Source organism: Neoarius graeffei, chromosome 14 (assembly GCF_027579695.1).
Source record: "Neoarius graeffei isolate fNeoGra1 chromosome 14, fNeoGra1.pri, whole genome shotgun sequence".
NCBI classification, from domain to species: domain Eukaryota; kingdom Metazoa; phylum Chordata; class Actinopteri; order Siluriformes; family Ariidae; genus Neoarius; species Neoarius graeffei.
Genome location: NC_083582.1, coordinates 32,008,727 through 32,024,498, shown reverse-complemented (window position 1 = coordinate 32,024,498; position 15,772 = coordinate 32,008,727). Strand labels below are relative to the sequence as shown.

The 15,772-nt window shown below is 40.8% G+C and overlaps 1 protein-coding gene across 2 annotated transcripts in view; it reads right to left on the bottom strand.

The window, feature by feature from the left end:
• Positions 1–6,499: 6,499 nt before the first annotated feature.
• The window catches only part of arhgap27 (Rho GTPase activating protein 27), a 104,979-nt gene continuing 95,706 nt past the window's right edge, over positions 6,500–15,772 (bottom strand). For both annotated transcript variants that reach the window (XM_060939527.1, XM_060939528.1), the window contains 3 exons: positions 9,427–9,555; positions 9,227–9,332; positions 6,500–8,967 (listed from right to left, as the gene is read on the bottom strand). In XM_060939527.1, the coding sequence (XP_060795510.1) occupies positions 8,793–8,967; positions 9,227–9,332; positions 9,427–9,555 (410 nt within the window). In that variant the 3' untranslated portion in view covers positions 6,500–8,792. The remainder of the gene's footprint in view (positions 8,968–9,226; positions 9,333–9,426; positions 9,556–15,772) is intronic.

The window sequence follows — 15,772 nt, the reverse complement described above, 5'->3', positions numbered from 1 at the left end:
CTTCTCCTCTTTAGTCCGAATGACACGGCGTCCCTGATTTCTATAAAGAACTTCAAATTTTGATTCGTCTGACCACAGAACAGTTTTCCACTTTGCCACAGTCCATTTTAAATGAGCCTTGGCCCAGAGAAGACGTCTGCGCTTCGGGATCATGTTTAGATACAGCTTCTTCTTTGAACTATCGAGTTTTAGCTGGCAACGGCGGATGGCACGGTGAATTGTGTTCACAGATAATGTTCTTTGGAAATATTCCTGAGCCCATTTTGTGATTTCCAATACAGAAGCATGCCTGTATGTGATGCAGTGTCGTCTAAGGGCCCGAAGATCACGGGCACCCAGTGTGGTTTTCCAGCCTTGACCCTTACGCACAGAGATTCTTCCAGATTCTCTGAATCTTTTGATATTATGCACTATAGATGATGATGATATGTTCAAACTCTTTGCAATTTTACACTGTCAAACTCTTTTCTGATATTGCTCCACTATTTGTCGGCGCAGAATTAGGGGGATTGTGGGTGGTTTTAGGTGGATTGTGGGGATTGTGGGTGTCCTCCTGTGAGTCACTGAAAACAGCTGGGTTTTGGTGTGCGTTCAGTTGTCTGGGAAGTGTGCCAAGGACTGCATTGTAGGTGGCTGATAAATGATGTCTTAGACCCCCACCTCTGTTCAGTGATGGCCGTTCCAGGTTGACAAAAATGGCTTTTTTAACTCCTTGCTCATACCAACGATCCTCTCTGGCTAAAATGCGTACGTTACAATCCTGAAATGAGTGTCCTCTGTTGTTAAGATGAAGGTAGACAGCAGAGTCCTGGCCTGAGGAACTGGCTCTCCTGTGTTGAGCCATGCGCCTGTGAAGCGGTTGTTTTGTCTCCCCAATATACGAGTCCGTGCATTCCTCACTGCACTGAATGGCATACACTACGTTGTCTTGTTTGTGTCTGGGTATTCTGCCCTTAGGGTGGACCAGTTTCTGCTTCAGAGTGTTACTGGGTCTGAAATGTACTGGAATGTTGTGTTTGTAGAAGATCCTCCTGAGTTTCTCAGATAGACCAGAAATGTAGGGAATGACAATGTTCTTGCGTTTGTTCCTGTTATCCTCCCTGTCCGTTCTGTTCCTTTTTCTGCTCTTGAGGAAAGACCAGTTGGGATGCCCGCAGTTCTGAAGTGCTTTCTTGATGTGATTCTGCTCCTTCTCTTTTCCCTCTATCGTTGTAGGGATATTCTGAGCCCTGTGTTGCAAGGTCCTAATGACCCCCAATTTGTGTTCCAGTGGGTGGTGAGAGTCAAAGAGTAGGTACTGGTCTGTGTGTGTGGGTTTCTGGTAGACCTCGATGCTCAGGCTTCTGTCTTGTCTAATGTGTACATCACATTAGCGACTCTCGAGGCCCTTCACAACCAGCCCCCAGTGACCCACACCAACAGGATGACTCAATGACACCTTAGATGAGCTTTTCATCCATGAGAGGATAAATACCTGATGCTCCCTACCAGTCAGACAGAACTGAAGAAGCCTTTCGGATGAGAGGTGAAACGTCTTCAAGAATCTTCAAGCAAGTCCAGTTGCTCTCTTTTACCACCCACAGTTTACCATGACCTGGATGACTGAGAATCTTCACAGACAAATTAGGGGGATTGGTGATCCTCTTCCCATCTTTCCTTCTGAGAACCGCTGCCACTCCAAGATGCTCTTTTTATACCCAGTCATGTTAATGACCTATTGCCAATTGACCTAATGAGTTGCAATTTGGTCCTCCAGCTGTTCCTTTTTTGTACCTTTAATTTTTCCAGCCTTTTATTGCCCCTGTCCCAACTTTTTTGAGATGTGTTGCTGCCATGAAATTTCAAATGAGCCAATATTTGGCTTGAAATTTCAAAATGTCTCACTTTCGAAATTTGATATGTTGTCTATGTTCTATTGTGAATACAATATCAGTTTTTGAGATTTGTAAATTATTGCATTCTGTTTTTATTTACAATTTGTACTTTGTCCCAACTTTTTTGGAATTGGGGTTGTACAGCACGATAGAAAAGGAGTGTCTGGCCATCAAGTGGGCGGTCCTCACTCTTTGGTACTACATGCTAGGATGCCCATTCACCCTCCGTTCCGATCATGCCCCACTCCAGTGGCTCCACAACATGAAGGATGCCAATGTGCGGATCACTCATTGGTATCTGGCCTTCTAGCCCTTTAAATTCAAGGTGGTCCACAGGCTGGGGGCACAGATGGTGGTGGTGGATTACCTCTCCTGCTTTTTTTTTTTTTGTGTGTGTGTGTCAGCTGCAGGCCCGACGGCTCCTCGGCCTGAGTTGGGCGGCAGGGGTATGTGGCAGCGAGGGCGTGCTCGAGCATTGGCTGTGAATGGCAAGGAGGCAGGTTGAACCAGCAGGTAACATGTGATGAAGTGCACCTGTGTCAAATTACTGGCTGTCTATTAACCTGTGTCCCTGTGTGTCTTTCAGACTGCCAGGAATGAGAGAGAGAGAGCTGCATCACCCCACGTGTGTGTTTGTATGTTAGTTGTCACTGAAAAGCGAAAAATAAAAAGAACACCTGTTCTGAAGCCTGCTTCCAGTTCCTCCTTTTCCCACAAGTTAGAGAGCTGTTACAAACTGATTTCACTGGACAGAATAGTTCTCATTTTGTTTATGTAATAATTCTGTTCCTATTTAATTTCCCCTTTTAGTTTGATCTAAAAATCCCAACAAAGGCTATTAGAGCAAACTGCATACCTCAAGACATCCTTACAATTAACATGAAAACCAATTCTAATTTACACAGAATTTCCTCAAATTATTCAGAAAAACTTCCTTTCATGAACTTTGTTGAATCCTTGAAACACAGGATTCACAAGAGCATGATCAAGTTTAAGGCTAATTTGATAGCTAATACCTTGACTTTGGGTTTAAATCACACCCTTGTCATCATTTCACCTCCTCTTTACAACTACTACTCTGTTCTTTGTGGTCCTTGTCGCACCTATAATGTCTACATGTGAAGGCCTTCTTACTGCTCCATGAGACGACAGAATAAAAAAAGCATACAAGCTAGTATTGTGGCTGCATATTTCACAGCCTTTGGCTGTATTTCATACTGGCTGGCCACTGTAAGACTTTCAAGTCAAGCCTCGGTCACAACCGGCCGTACGTGCTCCTACGGCCGGTTTACGTGCAAAAACCGCAAGAAACGCACAGAGGGCGCACGTGTGACGTGCTGATTTTCTATCCGTAGACTGGCCGCAGAGGTTCTTTGTCATGTCAAACAAACTCTACGGGCACTTACGTTTTTTTCAGGTTGCAAGACAAACTTACGGCCAACGTGCATCTTTCTCCATGAAAAAAAAACGCAGCGATTTGGGAAACACCAAAAATCGCATGGCCAAAAAAATCGTACGTTCGGTTGTGACCTAGGCTTCACTGGACAGGCATTAAAGCAGTCAGCAGTTCAAGTGATGCAGCTGTTCTAATTTTTTAAACTTTCTATATTTTGAATATTAAATCAAGAAAGGTTTAGGTGGCAAATAAGTTATTCATTTACATTACATTACGTGGCATTTAGCAGATGCTCTTATCCAGAGCAACGTACAATGAGTGCAAAAGTCAGTTAGATGAAGCACTGAAATTCGAGACAAGAAAGTTCTAGTGCCAACTGAACAAGTGACTGCAATACCTAGTGTAATATGCTGTTGCCATATCAGTACTCAAACAGTCAAGGAAACAAACCAACCATATAAAGTACAACTAAATAGAGAACTCAAACAGCTAACCCCAGGCTAGACAGTACACAGCCTGTACAGAGACATGCAGCCTGAAGAGGTGAGTCTTCAGTCTGCGCTTGAAGGTGGTCAGGGAGTCAGTAGTTCTGACCTCAATGGGAAGGTCATTCTACCAATGGGGAACCAGGACAGACAGCAGTCTTAAGCAGGCTGGGCAGGAGTGGAGAGGAGGAGGGGGCAGGCGACTAGTAGTTGCAGAGCATAGGGATCTAGTTGGTGTGTAGGTGCGGATCACACTCTGGAGGTATGCTGCCCCCTTGATCACCTGGTAAGCTAGCACCAATGTCTTAAATTTGATGCGAGCTGCAAGCAGAGGAGTGACATGGGAAGAACAAGGGAGGTTGTAGACCAGGTGAGCTGCAGCATTCTGGATGACCTGCAGGGGTCTGATAGCAAAAGCTGAAAAGCCAGCAAGGAGAGAGCTGCAGCACTCCAAGTGGGAGAGGATCAGTGCTTAGACCAGGAGCTGAGTAGAGTAGGTGGTAAGAAAAGGGCAGATCCATTGGATGTTGTAGAGGAGGAATCTACACATTCGGGTCACTGCAGCGATGTTCACTGAGGAGGAGTTTGTCATTAAACACAACCCCTAGGTTCTTTGCAATGGGTGAAGGAGACCATTTACCAGCTTTTTCCAGGAGTGGAGATAGCTTTTTTGGATAAAGGACACACTTCAGAAAGAAATTGGGGATATGTAGGTATTGTGCCTGCAGCGTTGTTTGCCATAATTTATCTTGTACAATATTTCTATATGGTCATCTGTGAACAAGACCTCCACACAAAAGCTGATTATCCAAATGTCAGTGGGGCGATTGACATAAGTATAAAGTACCATTTATTAAAATAATTAAATTATAAAAGACTCCATTCAGCAATTGAACCACTGATTTGTAAAAATAATACCATTTAAAGAGATTTGCATACTGTATTATTCAGTGGCGAACCATTACTATTAGAGCTGGGACTTGAGCTGAGCTAAAACTTAGCCAGACACACCAAAAAAAGCAACAGGGCAAAGGATTTTGCAAGGGATTAGTGGCAGGCTACTCAGTTGTGTGTAGTTGTCAATGTTGATTTCAAAAGTAACTAAGTAAATTACAGAGGGAAATGAATACTTAAGTCTGAGTGAAAAATATTGTAGCGAGCGTGCAGTGTGGAAGAAGAGTCTGGAGACAGAAATCTTAGTTTCTCAGTCGTTAGCCTGTGCTACTTGCTCTCAATAGCACTAGTTTGACTGCTTTATTAGCATTTGCTAACACTACTGATGAACGCTACACCAGCTGGAAGGTGACTTCACTGCTGTGCTGACGGTGCTGAGTCACGGTTAAGCTCGTGTTGGCCTTCAAGAAGGCCTATGGCGATAAATTTTTGAACCCTCCCACTATAAATCAAATTCTGATTGGTTAATTCATCTGACACTTCCAACATAAACATACACTGCCATGGCCTTCTGTCCCGGCAATGAAGTCCTAACCAATGAGTGAGCCAGCTCTAAACTCTTCTCAGCCTAGAGACAACAAACAAAAAAAATCTCATTGGATAACTTGATTTTAATGTTTTCAGTACAGTAACCCTTTCATTTCTGAAGCAAATTTGATAGAAAATTAGGCTGAATTAGAAGAAAATAATTATAATGCAATTATCAAAGCACTTAGAGAATGAAAGAAATTAAATACAACATTTGAAATGCTGATATGTTTGGGCCTTCTCTGAAGGCCTAGAAGGCCCTGACGGTTTCCCTCTGTTATTATTAATTGTAGACACAATCATATTTATATTTACATGCACAGCAGCTAGAAACTATTGTTTTGTTTGACGTTTCAATACGTTTCCGGTTAAGAGTACGCTGTGCGCATTCTAGCTGCCACTTCTCACCGGAGATTTTTGTTTTATTTTATTTTTTGTGTAGTTTGATGTTTGTTTTTGTTTGAGTGTCTCTGTCCACCGGTTGTGGTGTAGCTCCAGACCCAGTTTTGGGTGTCGGTTCCCTCCAGGCCTTGGTTCACTGTGGGTGATGCCTGTGCTCCTAGCTCTGGACTGCAGTGAGCTCGTTGCTCATTTTAACATCGTGGTTGTCCAGCGCTCTGTGCAGCAGTGCTTTAGTGCTTGGCGTGATATTCCGAGCGATGTTGCTCGGTGGCATCGCAGCGGCTGTGCAGGCGGTTTGGGACATACCAGCGCTCTGCGTGGCGGTGCGTCTGTGCTCGCTTTATGGATCCATGGCGTGGTGTTCCGAGTGATGTTGCCCAGCGGTGGCACGGTGGCTGTGCTGGCGGTGTGGGACTTGTTTTCGTGCGCCTTTTGGTGGGACTGTGGCTGCTCCACCATTGGAATGACATCCTGACCTTTATTTGGTGGACTTTTTTTCCCCCCCCTGTAATTGTAAAGTGACTTTGGCTTTTGAGAAAGGCGCGATATAAATTGAACTTATTATTATTAATATACTTGCATTCATGACACGTGATGAATCCCAATTAAAATCTTATGCATAAGAATCGATTTATACCTTTTGCTATGCAAAATGAATGCCTGGATAGATAATTCTGAATGGAGATCTATTACTAGCCAACACCCCACAAATTTGGGAATTAGTACTGTGTGATTCCTGGGAACAAAAAACACTATCTACAGTACTGTGCAGGAAAGGGGCCTCTAAGGATCAGACCACTTGGTGTCATTTAATACACTCGGATTCTGAATAACTGCCAATAAAAATCAACAATATAACATGACTTGTAAAAGAGTTACTTTATTAAAAATTCTTTATAAGCAACGTGTAGCATAAATATGCCTTTTCTATGTACACCATCAAAACGCATAAACATATGCCTCATTTATTTTTTGTTTTTATAAAATATTAATGCTTTACAAACCTTTACAACTATGTTGCATCTTTATTGCATTCAGGATTAAACTTTGTCTATGTGCAAAAACATTTTACAGACTGAAGTTTTACTTTCGTACTAATAAATATCGAACTTCATAACTCTAAAGGCTGTACAAGTAATCTACTGTCCTCCATTTAAGGTAATATATCTTAGATGAGTATAGATGGCAGTATTAAAGGACAACATAAACTAACAGAAACGATCCTCAACTAAAATGCTAAAATTCTGACTACCTGTACTCAAGTCTCTAAAGACTGCTTTTAATTTTAATATAATATCTTAAACCACTTGTAGGATTACAGTTATCAGGTTCAAGACATCCAGCTCTTCAGAAAGTAGTTTTCCATATTAAGGCTAAGTATAACACTCAAACAGTGTTATATCCACAACACAAGCTACTTATGAGGAAAATATTTCCATGCGCTGAGGTAAGTGGTCATTACCAGATTTACATGAGACTATGCCTATGCAGTACTCACAAGATTGATTATATCTGAAAACAGCTGCCTGAATATCAGTAATAAAATATTTTTAATTGACTGTTAAAATTAATTCTCTATTGCCCTCTTACGGTTTACACATTTTCTAATATTTCACATTGTGTTGTGAGAGGTATATTTACTTAAACCAAACTGCAGTTTTTTCCCACCAACATTTCAGGGCCAATGTACAGTATATCATTCAAATCATTATGACTATTCGATCCACATTCACTGGATATGAGTAATCACGTGCTCTGATTGGCTACTCTACTACTAGGCTATCAGCTCATATACTGTGAGTAGAGTAAAACAAAATGGCAGCGCATGTTGCTGAACCAACCGAGGACGAACTAAAAACTCTACTTGAAAACAAATCCCCAAAAAATACAAAAAAACCCCCACAAAACACCTACAAAATATGGAATAAAAGTATTTGATGGTTGGAACGTCTCTTTTTTTATTTTTCAAGAATTATTATTATAGCATTTTTCACAAATTGCTACTGTCATTTTGCTGGTTTGTTTACATTCTAAGCGGAAATGATTTTGTCGGACGTTTTGTATAAAGTTTTTATTGATCGAATTTGCAAAAATTTAAAAGCTCTGTTTCTCAAAATCCGCTGAATGTGGATAGAATAAAACAGTTATTCCATTCAATCTCGTCATACTTGACTTACAGCCTACTCGGTGCTACACGCTAGAGCCCTGCACTCCCGCGGGAGTCCCGTGGGACCCGACACAAAGCAGTGCGGCGCGGGACAAATTTTGAAAGCTCATTGCGGGCGCGGGCGGGAGGGGGAGTGCACAATGCGGGAGCGGGCGGGAGAAGTGATAAGCTGCAGTCCCGCTCACTAAAAACGTGTTTAAAATAAAATTTATAAATTATTAATTTATGTCTATCATATATAATTTGTGCTGGATATTTTATTTGGCATAAATAAAAACATTTTAAGATGCCTAAATTTGCGGATGTGGTCTAATCTTGCGTACGTTTCCGATTCCTTTCCGCTCTTCCGTGTTTGAGATCTCCGATCATGGTAGAAGAGCAGAGCTCCTCTAGTGAAGCTCACAATGGGTATCTCTGTAAAGCTTCAGCTGCGCATGCCGCCTGGCAACGCGCACCCTCGCTACGTGTGCTAGGTGAAGGATCGGTCAGTGGAGAGCTCAGCTAAGCTCAGCATGTTTAATTCCCCAAGCCGATGACAAGAACTTTCGTGAGAAATAACGCGAACGTCTGCATCATGCAGGATTTGCGGGCGGGAGCGGGACAAAATATGGCAGGCGCGGGCAGGAGCGGGACTGAAAATCATAATTCTTTGTGGGAGCAGGACTGCACAATGCGGGAGCAGGCGGGAGTGGGACTGAAAATTCTGTCCCGCGCAGACCTCTACTACACGCCTCGTCGGCTATCAGCTCATGTACGTACGACTCAATTTCGGGGAATAACTGTTAAATATATGGGCAGTTCCAGTTAGCATGAAAAAGAGTATTAAAAAGTGTAAAGAAATACTATGCCCAAAATACTTACATGGCTCATAGCAAGAAATTTTATAAATGAGAGCTGATCTTTATTGTTCAAATATTTCTCATTCTCTCAAATAATCTGATATCTCTGATTCTTTGAACTACCACTGGTGCATCCTTTTTAGGTGTTCACATATGAAAGATTGTTTCAAATTCACTGAGGATGAACTCGATGATCTGGTTCTGGAAGACCATATATGCAGTTATGTTTCCTGACTCCATTTCAGGCTTGAGCAACGTTGGGCCGAAGACAATGGCCACATTCTGCAATGACATTCTGTTCTCATCTCCATGCTCAATAACTCTGAGGAAAAAAAGAGAGAGAGAGAGAGAGAGAGAGAGAGAGAGAGAGAGAGAGAGAGAGAGAGATTCAGGAAAATGCCCTTCTAGAAACTGGCTACAAATGATAAAAATCAACAACAATGATGGAAGGTTCATTTACTCTTTCCTCAACATGCAACAAACAAAACCAGATCACAGAGAGAACACTCTGAGAAGGCTGATAAATGTTTGCCCCTGGGCACTAACTGTAACTGAAAAAGACGAAGAAGGAAAAAACATACTTCCTTAAATGGCTAAAGAGAGCCTCCATTGTGTCTTGATTGTATGGTGGTAAAGATTTTACTAGATCACGTATGTAGGACACTTTGGTGTTGTAGTCTAGAATTTCTAGAGCAAATCAAAAAACAGAAAAAACATATTCAACTCTCAACAACCACACTGATCTAACTTCTGCCAGAATTATGAGAAGATGGGTACTCACTGATGCCCTGGACAAAGCTGTTAAAGTGACTGTAAGGGAACAGGGGCTCTTGTAGTTCCCTAAAAAAGAGCTTCAAGGCTCCTGTAATGACATGGATGTCCCAAGGGCCCTCCTCGAGATCTAGATCCTCTGTTGGTATACATAAAAATTATATGACTGATTAAGAAAAACCACTTTTTTTTTCGCGGTCCAGTTTCCATCAAATCCTGCGCTCTGATTGGCTGGCGAGCGGGTCCGTATCCTGCGATACGGACCCCAGTTACGGACCCCGGTTATGGACCTCTGGCGACTCACTCGTTCACAGCAACAACAAACATAGTAGCATTTTTTGTCTACATTTATCTTTTTTTTTTTATAAGATTTATTTATAAGATTATCAAAAATCTTATAAATGTTTGCTAGCATTTCTCAGGAGAATAGCATTAATTTTACAGCATGGATAGCGATAACGACAGTCTTCACAGCGAAAGCGAGTTTTACTACCCCGAGGAAGAAGAAATAAAAGAAAACATTTCAGGAGAAAGCTAAAAATCTGTAACTGCTGCTAACGCCGAGCAAAAACATGGCTGAATCCTGAATGACTCAATTTTGTATAAATAGAGGACTACATAGGCGGCAAAGTGTAGTTTCTTTCCTGCCATGGAAGTGCACTTGTATACCGAGGAGGAAGCAATTTGCATTACAGCCGTGAATGAGGATTCAAAATGGCAGCTCGGCTCGGTTTCCCCTTTTGGGCGCTCTCGTTTTCTGTTAGGATTTGGTAAAGAAAAAAATAAATATATTATTGACCAGCTTAAGGTCGGTCCGTATGGTGAAATACCATGACCTCGGCCTTGAATACTGACCTCGGCCCAGAGGGCCTCGCTCAGTACTTTCAAGACCTCGGTCACGGTATTTCACCATACGGACCTCCCAGCTGGTAAATAACATATATATGTTACAACCAGTGTTGTAGTCAGGTCACTAAACCTCATGTCCGAGTCCAGTCTCAAGTGCGAGTCAAGTCCAAGTCGTTAAAAAAATTTGAGGCGAGTCTGAGAACAACGCTCCAACCGCACCATTTGACGGTGTCTGTTTCAGCGCCATTAACATTAGTTTGTTCCTGAACATGCCGTATGAACAGGTGAATGTGCTTCTCTTTATCAGGGAGTGTGAAGTATTCTGTCAGAGATGGTTGGGAGACGGATGTAAGTGCAGAGGGTGTGTTTATTAATACAAGTGAAGACAGGTAAACAATCTAGAACGGCAGGAAAAATCGTAAAACAGTGAAACAGGCAACAGGTCGAGCGGCGCACAAACAGGCTACCGGAGACTCGGGAGAATCAAAGACGAGAAACAGGAAATCAGGGCTCAGGAAACCAAACAAGTAAATAAGGCTCGGTAATGTGTCAGTAACACAACTCAATACTTTGCAAAGCAAGTGCAGGGTTTCCCCAGGTTTGACCACCATAAATTTAAGACTTTTTTAAGACCTTTTTAAGACCACTTAAATGAGAATTAAGACCTACGACCGCATAATGGGTGCGATGTAGAACACCAGATCAAATTCCCAATAATGACAAATGTTTCAAGTAAAAATACTTTTATTATAAAAGTTATATACTTAAAAGTCATTATGTGCATTGCTTGTTGAATCTTCACGTTCAAGACAAAAAAACAAGTCTAAACCTGGAAGAAAGGAGCACAACGTAGGGTCCACGTCATGGCCTTAAAGGTACACAAAAATGCAATAGGCATACCAACACATTAATGCCAAAGGTGTGCACTCACCAGTCAAAAAGCCAAACTGAGGGCCCAACTCAAGGCCTAAAGAACTGTCTCTGAACTAATTATGACCGTGCACCCAGAGATGATACTTAAAATAAAAAAGTGATGTGGGTGTATTTTTTTTAAAATAAAATATCAAAACATTCACAACACTCTAAACAGACAAACTCTTTGTCTTAGTTTCCCAGCACTTGCGTCAACCATTTTACATTTTGTACCCTTGTAAACGAGGGAGGGAGAGAGATACAGAGGGGCGTAGATAGATAAGAGACAAGGGGGATAGATGGGAAGAGAGATATAGATAGATAGATAGATAGATAGATAGATAGATAGATAGATAGATAGATAGATAGATAGATAGATAGATAGATAGATCGAAAAAAGGTAAGCCTAAAGTCTCTTAAAGGTGCACAAAAATGCAATTGGCGTACCAATACATTGATACAATGGTGTGCACTCACCAGTCAAAAAGCCAAACTGAGGGCCCAACTCAAGGCCTAAAGAACTGTCTCTAAACTAATTATGACCATGCACCCAGAGATGATAAACAGACAAACTCTTTGTCTTAGTTTCCCAGCATTCAACCATTTTACATTTTGAAGAATAAAAAGAAATGTAAATACTCCTAGTAAACAAGGGAGGGAGGGAAGACATAGATGTGGAGGTGGATAGATAAGAGAGAATGAGATAAATCCACCACTTGCCTCGTTAATGTCTTTGACCAACTCCTTCGTTATATAAGGAGCAAGACCGAATTTTGTTATGTAAGACGTTTTGTTTTTTCCACAGGAGAATGTTGTAGTGACTTCCGAGTCTGGGAACACAGCCTTAAAGAGTTCGCTTATGCCCTCATTCGAGCTGTACGAGTGGTGTTCCATAATTGTTTTTAAAATCCAGAGCACCTCTGCCCGAAGTGTCGGGGTTCCACCGACACCCATCATGCCACTGCTCGGCCCTTGTGTTGTTGCTAGCCTTGCCGATGATGTCTGGCTTGGCTGATGCTGCTGACATTCGACAGTGGTGCTAGTGCCAACTCCAGGTGCATTCGGAGATTGAACCGTGCAGAACTGAACAATGGGCTGGTGGCGGTGGAGGGCAGATGCAATGTGCTTTGAGCTCTTCATGTGAGACTCTAAAGCGAAATGACCTATAGTGGACAACTTAAAGGTCTTTCGACAAACACAGCATCTTGCTTCAACGTCGCTTCCAGGAACCTCCCTCACCCAATCACGATATCAGGGCTTTCCACAAGCGCTGGCTGCCGGCCAAACAGCCGACTACACAATTAAGTCCAGCTGGCTACTTTAATGACTATTATTTTTGTAGCCCACAGGCTCTAATTATTAATTTTCGATTTTAATAAAATTAAATGTTTATCTAACGGACTGACAATAATGTCAAACTGATTCGCGCTGTTTGTACCGATAATAACCACAAATTCCCCGCCGACTTCGTTGATCAAGGGAGAGTAACTCATCCGCGGCCCCGACATGCGGTGTGTGCACGCGCACTCGGCGGAGGCAGTAGTGTGTCGGGGCTGTCGGAGGGGACAGAAGCAGAGATAACGTTTATTTTGTCTCCGGTAAACCAGTCTTCTCTTGTTCAATTACGTGCTGGCATCAAAAGACACCGTTGGTTGTAAATTAAACCAAACTGAGTGGTTGGAGTGTATTTTCATACACAAATGGAGAAATGTTCGCTGAGTGTTTAATTGTGTAGCCCCACTGCAGACCGTTGTCGTTGTTAATTCATAGCATGCTCAGCTGCGTGAATGTGTCATGCACCGAAAATAAGAGATTTACAAGCCAGGAACGCCTCATGATGCAATACGCAAGAAAAGAAAGAAGATTGACTGCCATTTTACTTTGTATTTGAGTAAAGTGAATAAATAAATGGTCTGTGGAAAATACATTTAATCCTGGGAACTGCATGCACAGGAGTTTATTTTGTGTTTACTCCCGATCAATTCTGGAGAAATTCAGCCTTTATAATGGGTGTCTATGGCGTTACACTTCAGTGGAGCTCGTTAAGTTACAGTATAGAGAGCTTGAAAAAGTAGCTCAAACTTTCTCATTTAAACTGTGTTTTCAGCCACAAATTTCACTCTACATACATAATTTTCTCAAAAGTGGGAGTCACACTTGTCTTGATTCACACAATGTGTCTACCTGAGCGATAGGATGTACAGTTTTTGAATGAGAAGCCTGAAAGTAAGGAGAGGACAGCCGCGCTGCCCCATAGACTCCCATTATAATCCTGACAGTGCTTTTACTACAAAATCACTTGTTTTTAACTCACTCTATTGTCCATATTTTTTACACTAGAGACAAAAAAATTACATCAATTTGTTCATGAGAGCCTTGTAGTGCTCAATGTGAAAGAATTTTGTGAATAGCTCCTTTCGTTTCCGTGTAAATCAGCGTTGTTCGAGGAGAGGGAACTCTGAGAAAAAGCGCTCTTTGCTTGTTATATTCATAGATTTACATAGAAGACTAGATTCCTCACCGTGTATTCCAGAACGTCCGCACAGGGCGGCCATCTTACCACAGACAAGGGGTATGAAGACTTATGCAAGCACAGCACAGCGCAGCACTCTCATTATGATTTACAGGAAATCAAAGTACTGACTTTGACGACAAGATGTGTGTGTCTGTGTGCGTTTTAATTGTAGATGTTTATATCAGTATGTTTAGTTTTATTTTAACTGCACATTGGAGCCTAGTCAAATGAAATTTCAATCTTCTGTGCTAACATATATTGACTTTGACATGATAATCAGCTTTGAATGTTCTTTTTGTAAATGTAAAGATATCTTTTTATCCTTGGAAGTATAACCATGTGATTAATTAAATGCTTTTTTTGTCACAAACTATCGTGAGTCGCTGTCACTGTTTTATACTATTACTTACTTGGGCAGTGCATTTGTTATTATGCTATGATGTGAGTTTACATTTGTTATTATGCTATGATATCTATGATTTTCATAGATCTAAAGAAAGCATTTGACACAATAAATCACGACATTCTATTCAAAAAATTAGAGAGGTATGGTATCAGAGGGGTTGGTTTGGACTGGGTGAGGAGCTACTTAAGTAACAGGCAACAATTTGTAAAAATTGGAGATCACACATCTGATTATTTGCCCATAACATGTGGAGTACCGCAAGGGTCTGTCTTAGGTCCTAAACTGTTTATATTGTACATTAATGATTTATGTAATGTATCAAGTATAATGAAATGCATTTTATTTGCCGATGATACAAACATCTTTTGCGCCGGGGACAATGCACAGCAGCTTATGGAAACAATCACAACCGAAATGAATAAATTAAAAAGGTGGTTTAACATAAACAAATTGTCATTGAATTTGAGTAAAACAAAGATTATGTTATTTGGAAAATATAAGTCAAACCCTCAAGTTGAATTGAAAATTGACAACATAACCATAGAAAGAGTTTATGAAATAAAATTTCTGGGTGTGATTGTTGATCATAAAGTCTGCTGGAAACCGCATATTAATCATGTTAAAGCAAAAATAGCAAAGATTACTGCAATTTTGGGGAAATCAAGACACATTCTGGACTATAAATCACTACATACTCTGTATAATGCACTCATACTACCATATCTGAGCTACTGTGTGGAGATATGGGGTAATACCTACAAATCTAACCTGCAGCCATTATGCACATTACAAAAAAGAGCAATAAGAATTGTCAATAATACGGGATATCTTGAGCATACAAACGCATTATTCGTAAAAGCACACACTCTGAAATTCACGGATCTGGTTAAACACAAGACTGCACAAATTATGTATAAAGCAAGACATAACCTTCTTCCGGGTGAGGTACAAAATACGTTTATGGAAAGGCAGGGTGGGTATAACCTGAGAGGGGAAATGAATTTTAAGAGAGTAAATGTTAGAACAACTATGAAAAGTATGTGCATAACAGTCTGTGGGGTGAAATTGTGGAATGGTCTGGAAAATGAACTCAAAAATAGCACCAACATAAAACTGTTTAAAAAATTATATAAAAACATGTTAATAAAAATATATGAGAATGAGGACAGGCAGACTATATAGGTGATGATGAAACTGAGAGCAAGTCTGTGACTGGTCTTCTTGTATTTAGTGTATAGTTATAGGTATGTGTATATGTATGTACTGTATATATGTATTGTATGTGTGTATATATGCATAACATAAGTATCTGTATATATGATTTGATTTGGTCGATATTATACCATGTCGGTATGTTGGTATGTTTTCTTTTTTGTTTATTGCTTTTGTTTTCTTTTGTATATATAGTTTATTATGGTGGAAAGTGACATTTGATTAGCGGTGGTATAGAGGGTTAGGATTGGATAAGTTATTACTTCTTCCTAATCCTTTCTGAACATTGTTATGTTACTGCCTTGTGGCTACGCTATTCTGTTTGTTTATGACGATGTTTTGATTATTGCATTTTTTATTTAAATTTTTATTTTTATATCTTCTTTATTGTTCAGAATAAAGTAATCAATCAATCAATGATGTGAGTGCATTAGGTTTTTGAGGTGGATGAAGTATTTCTGA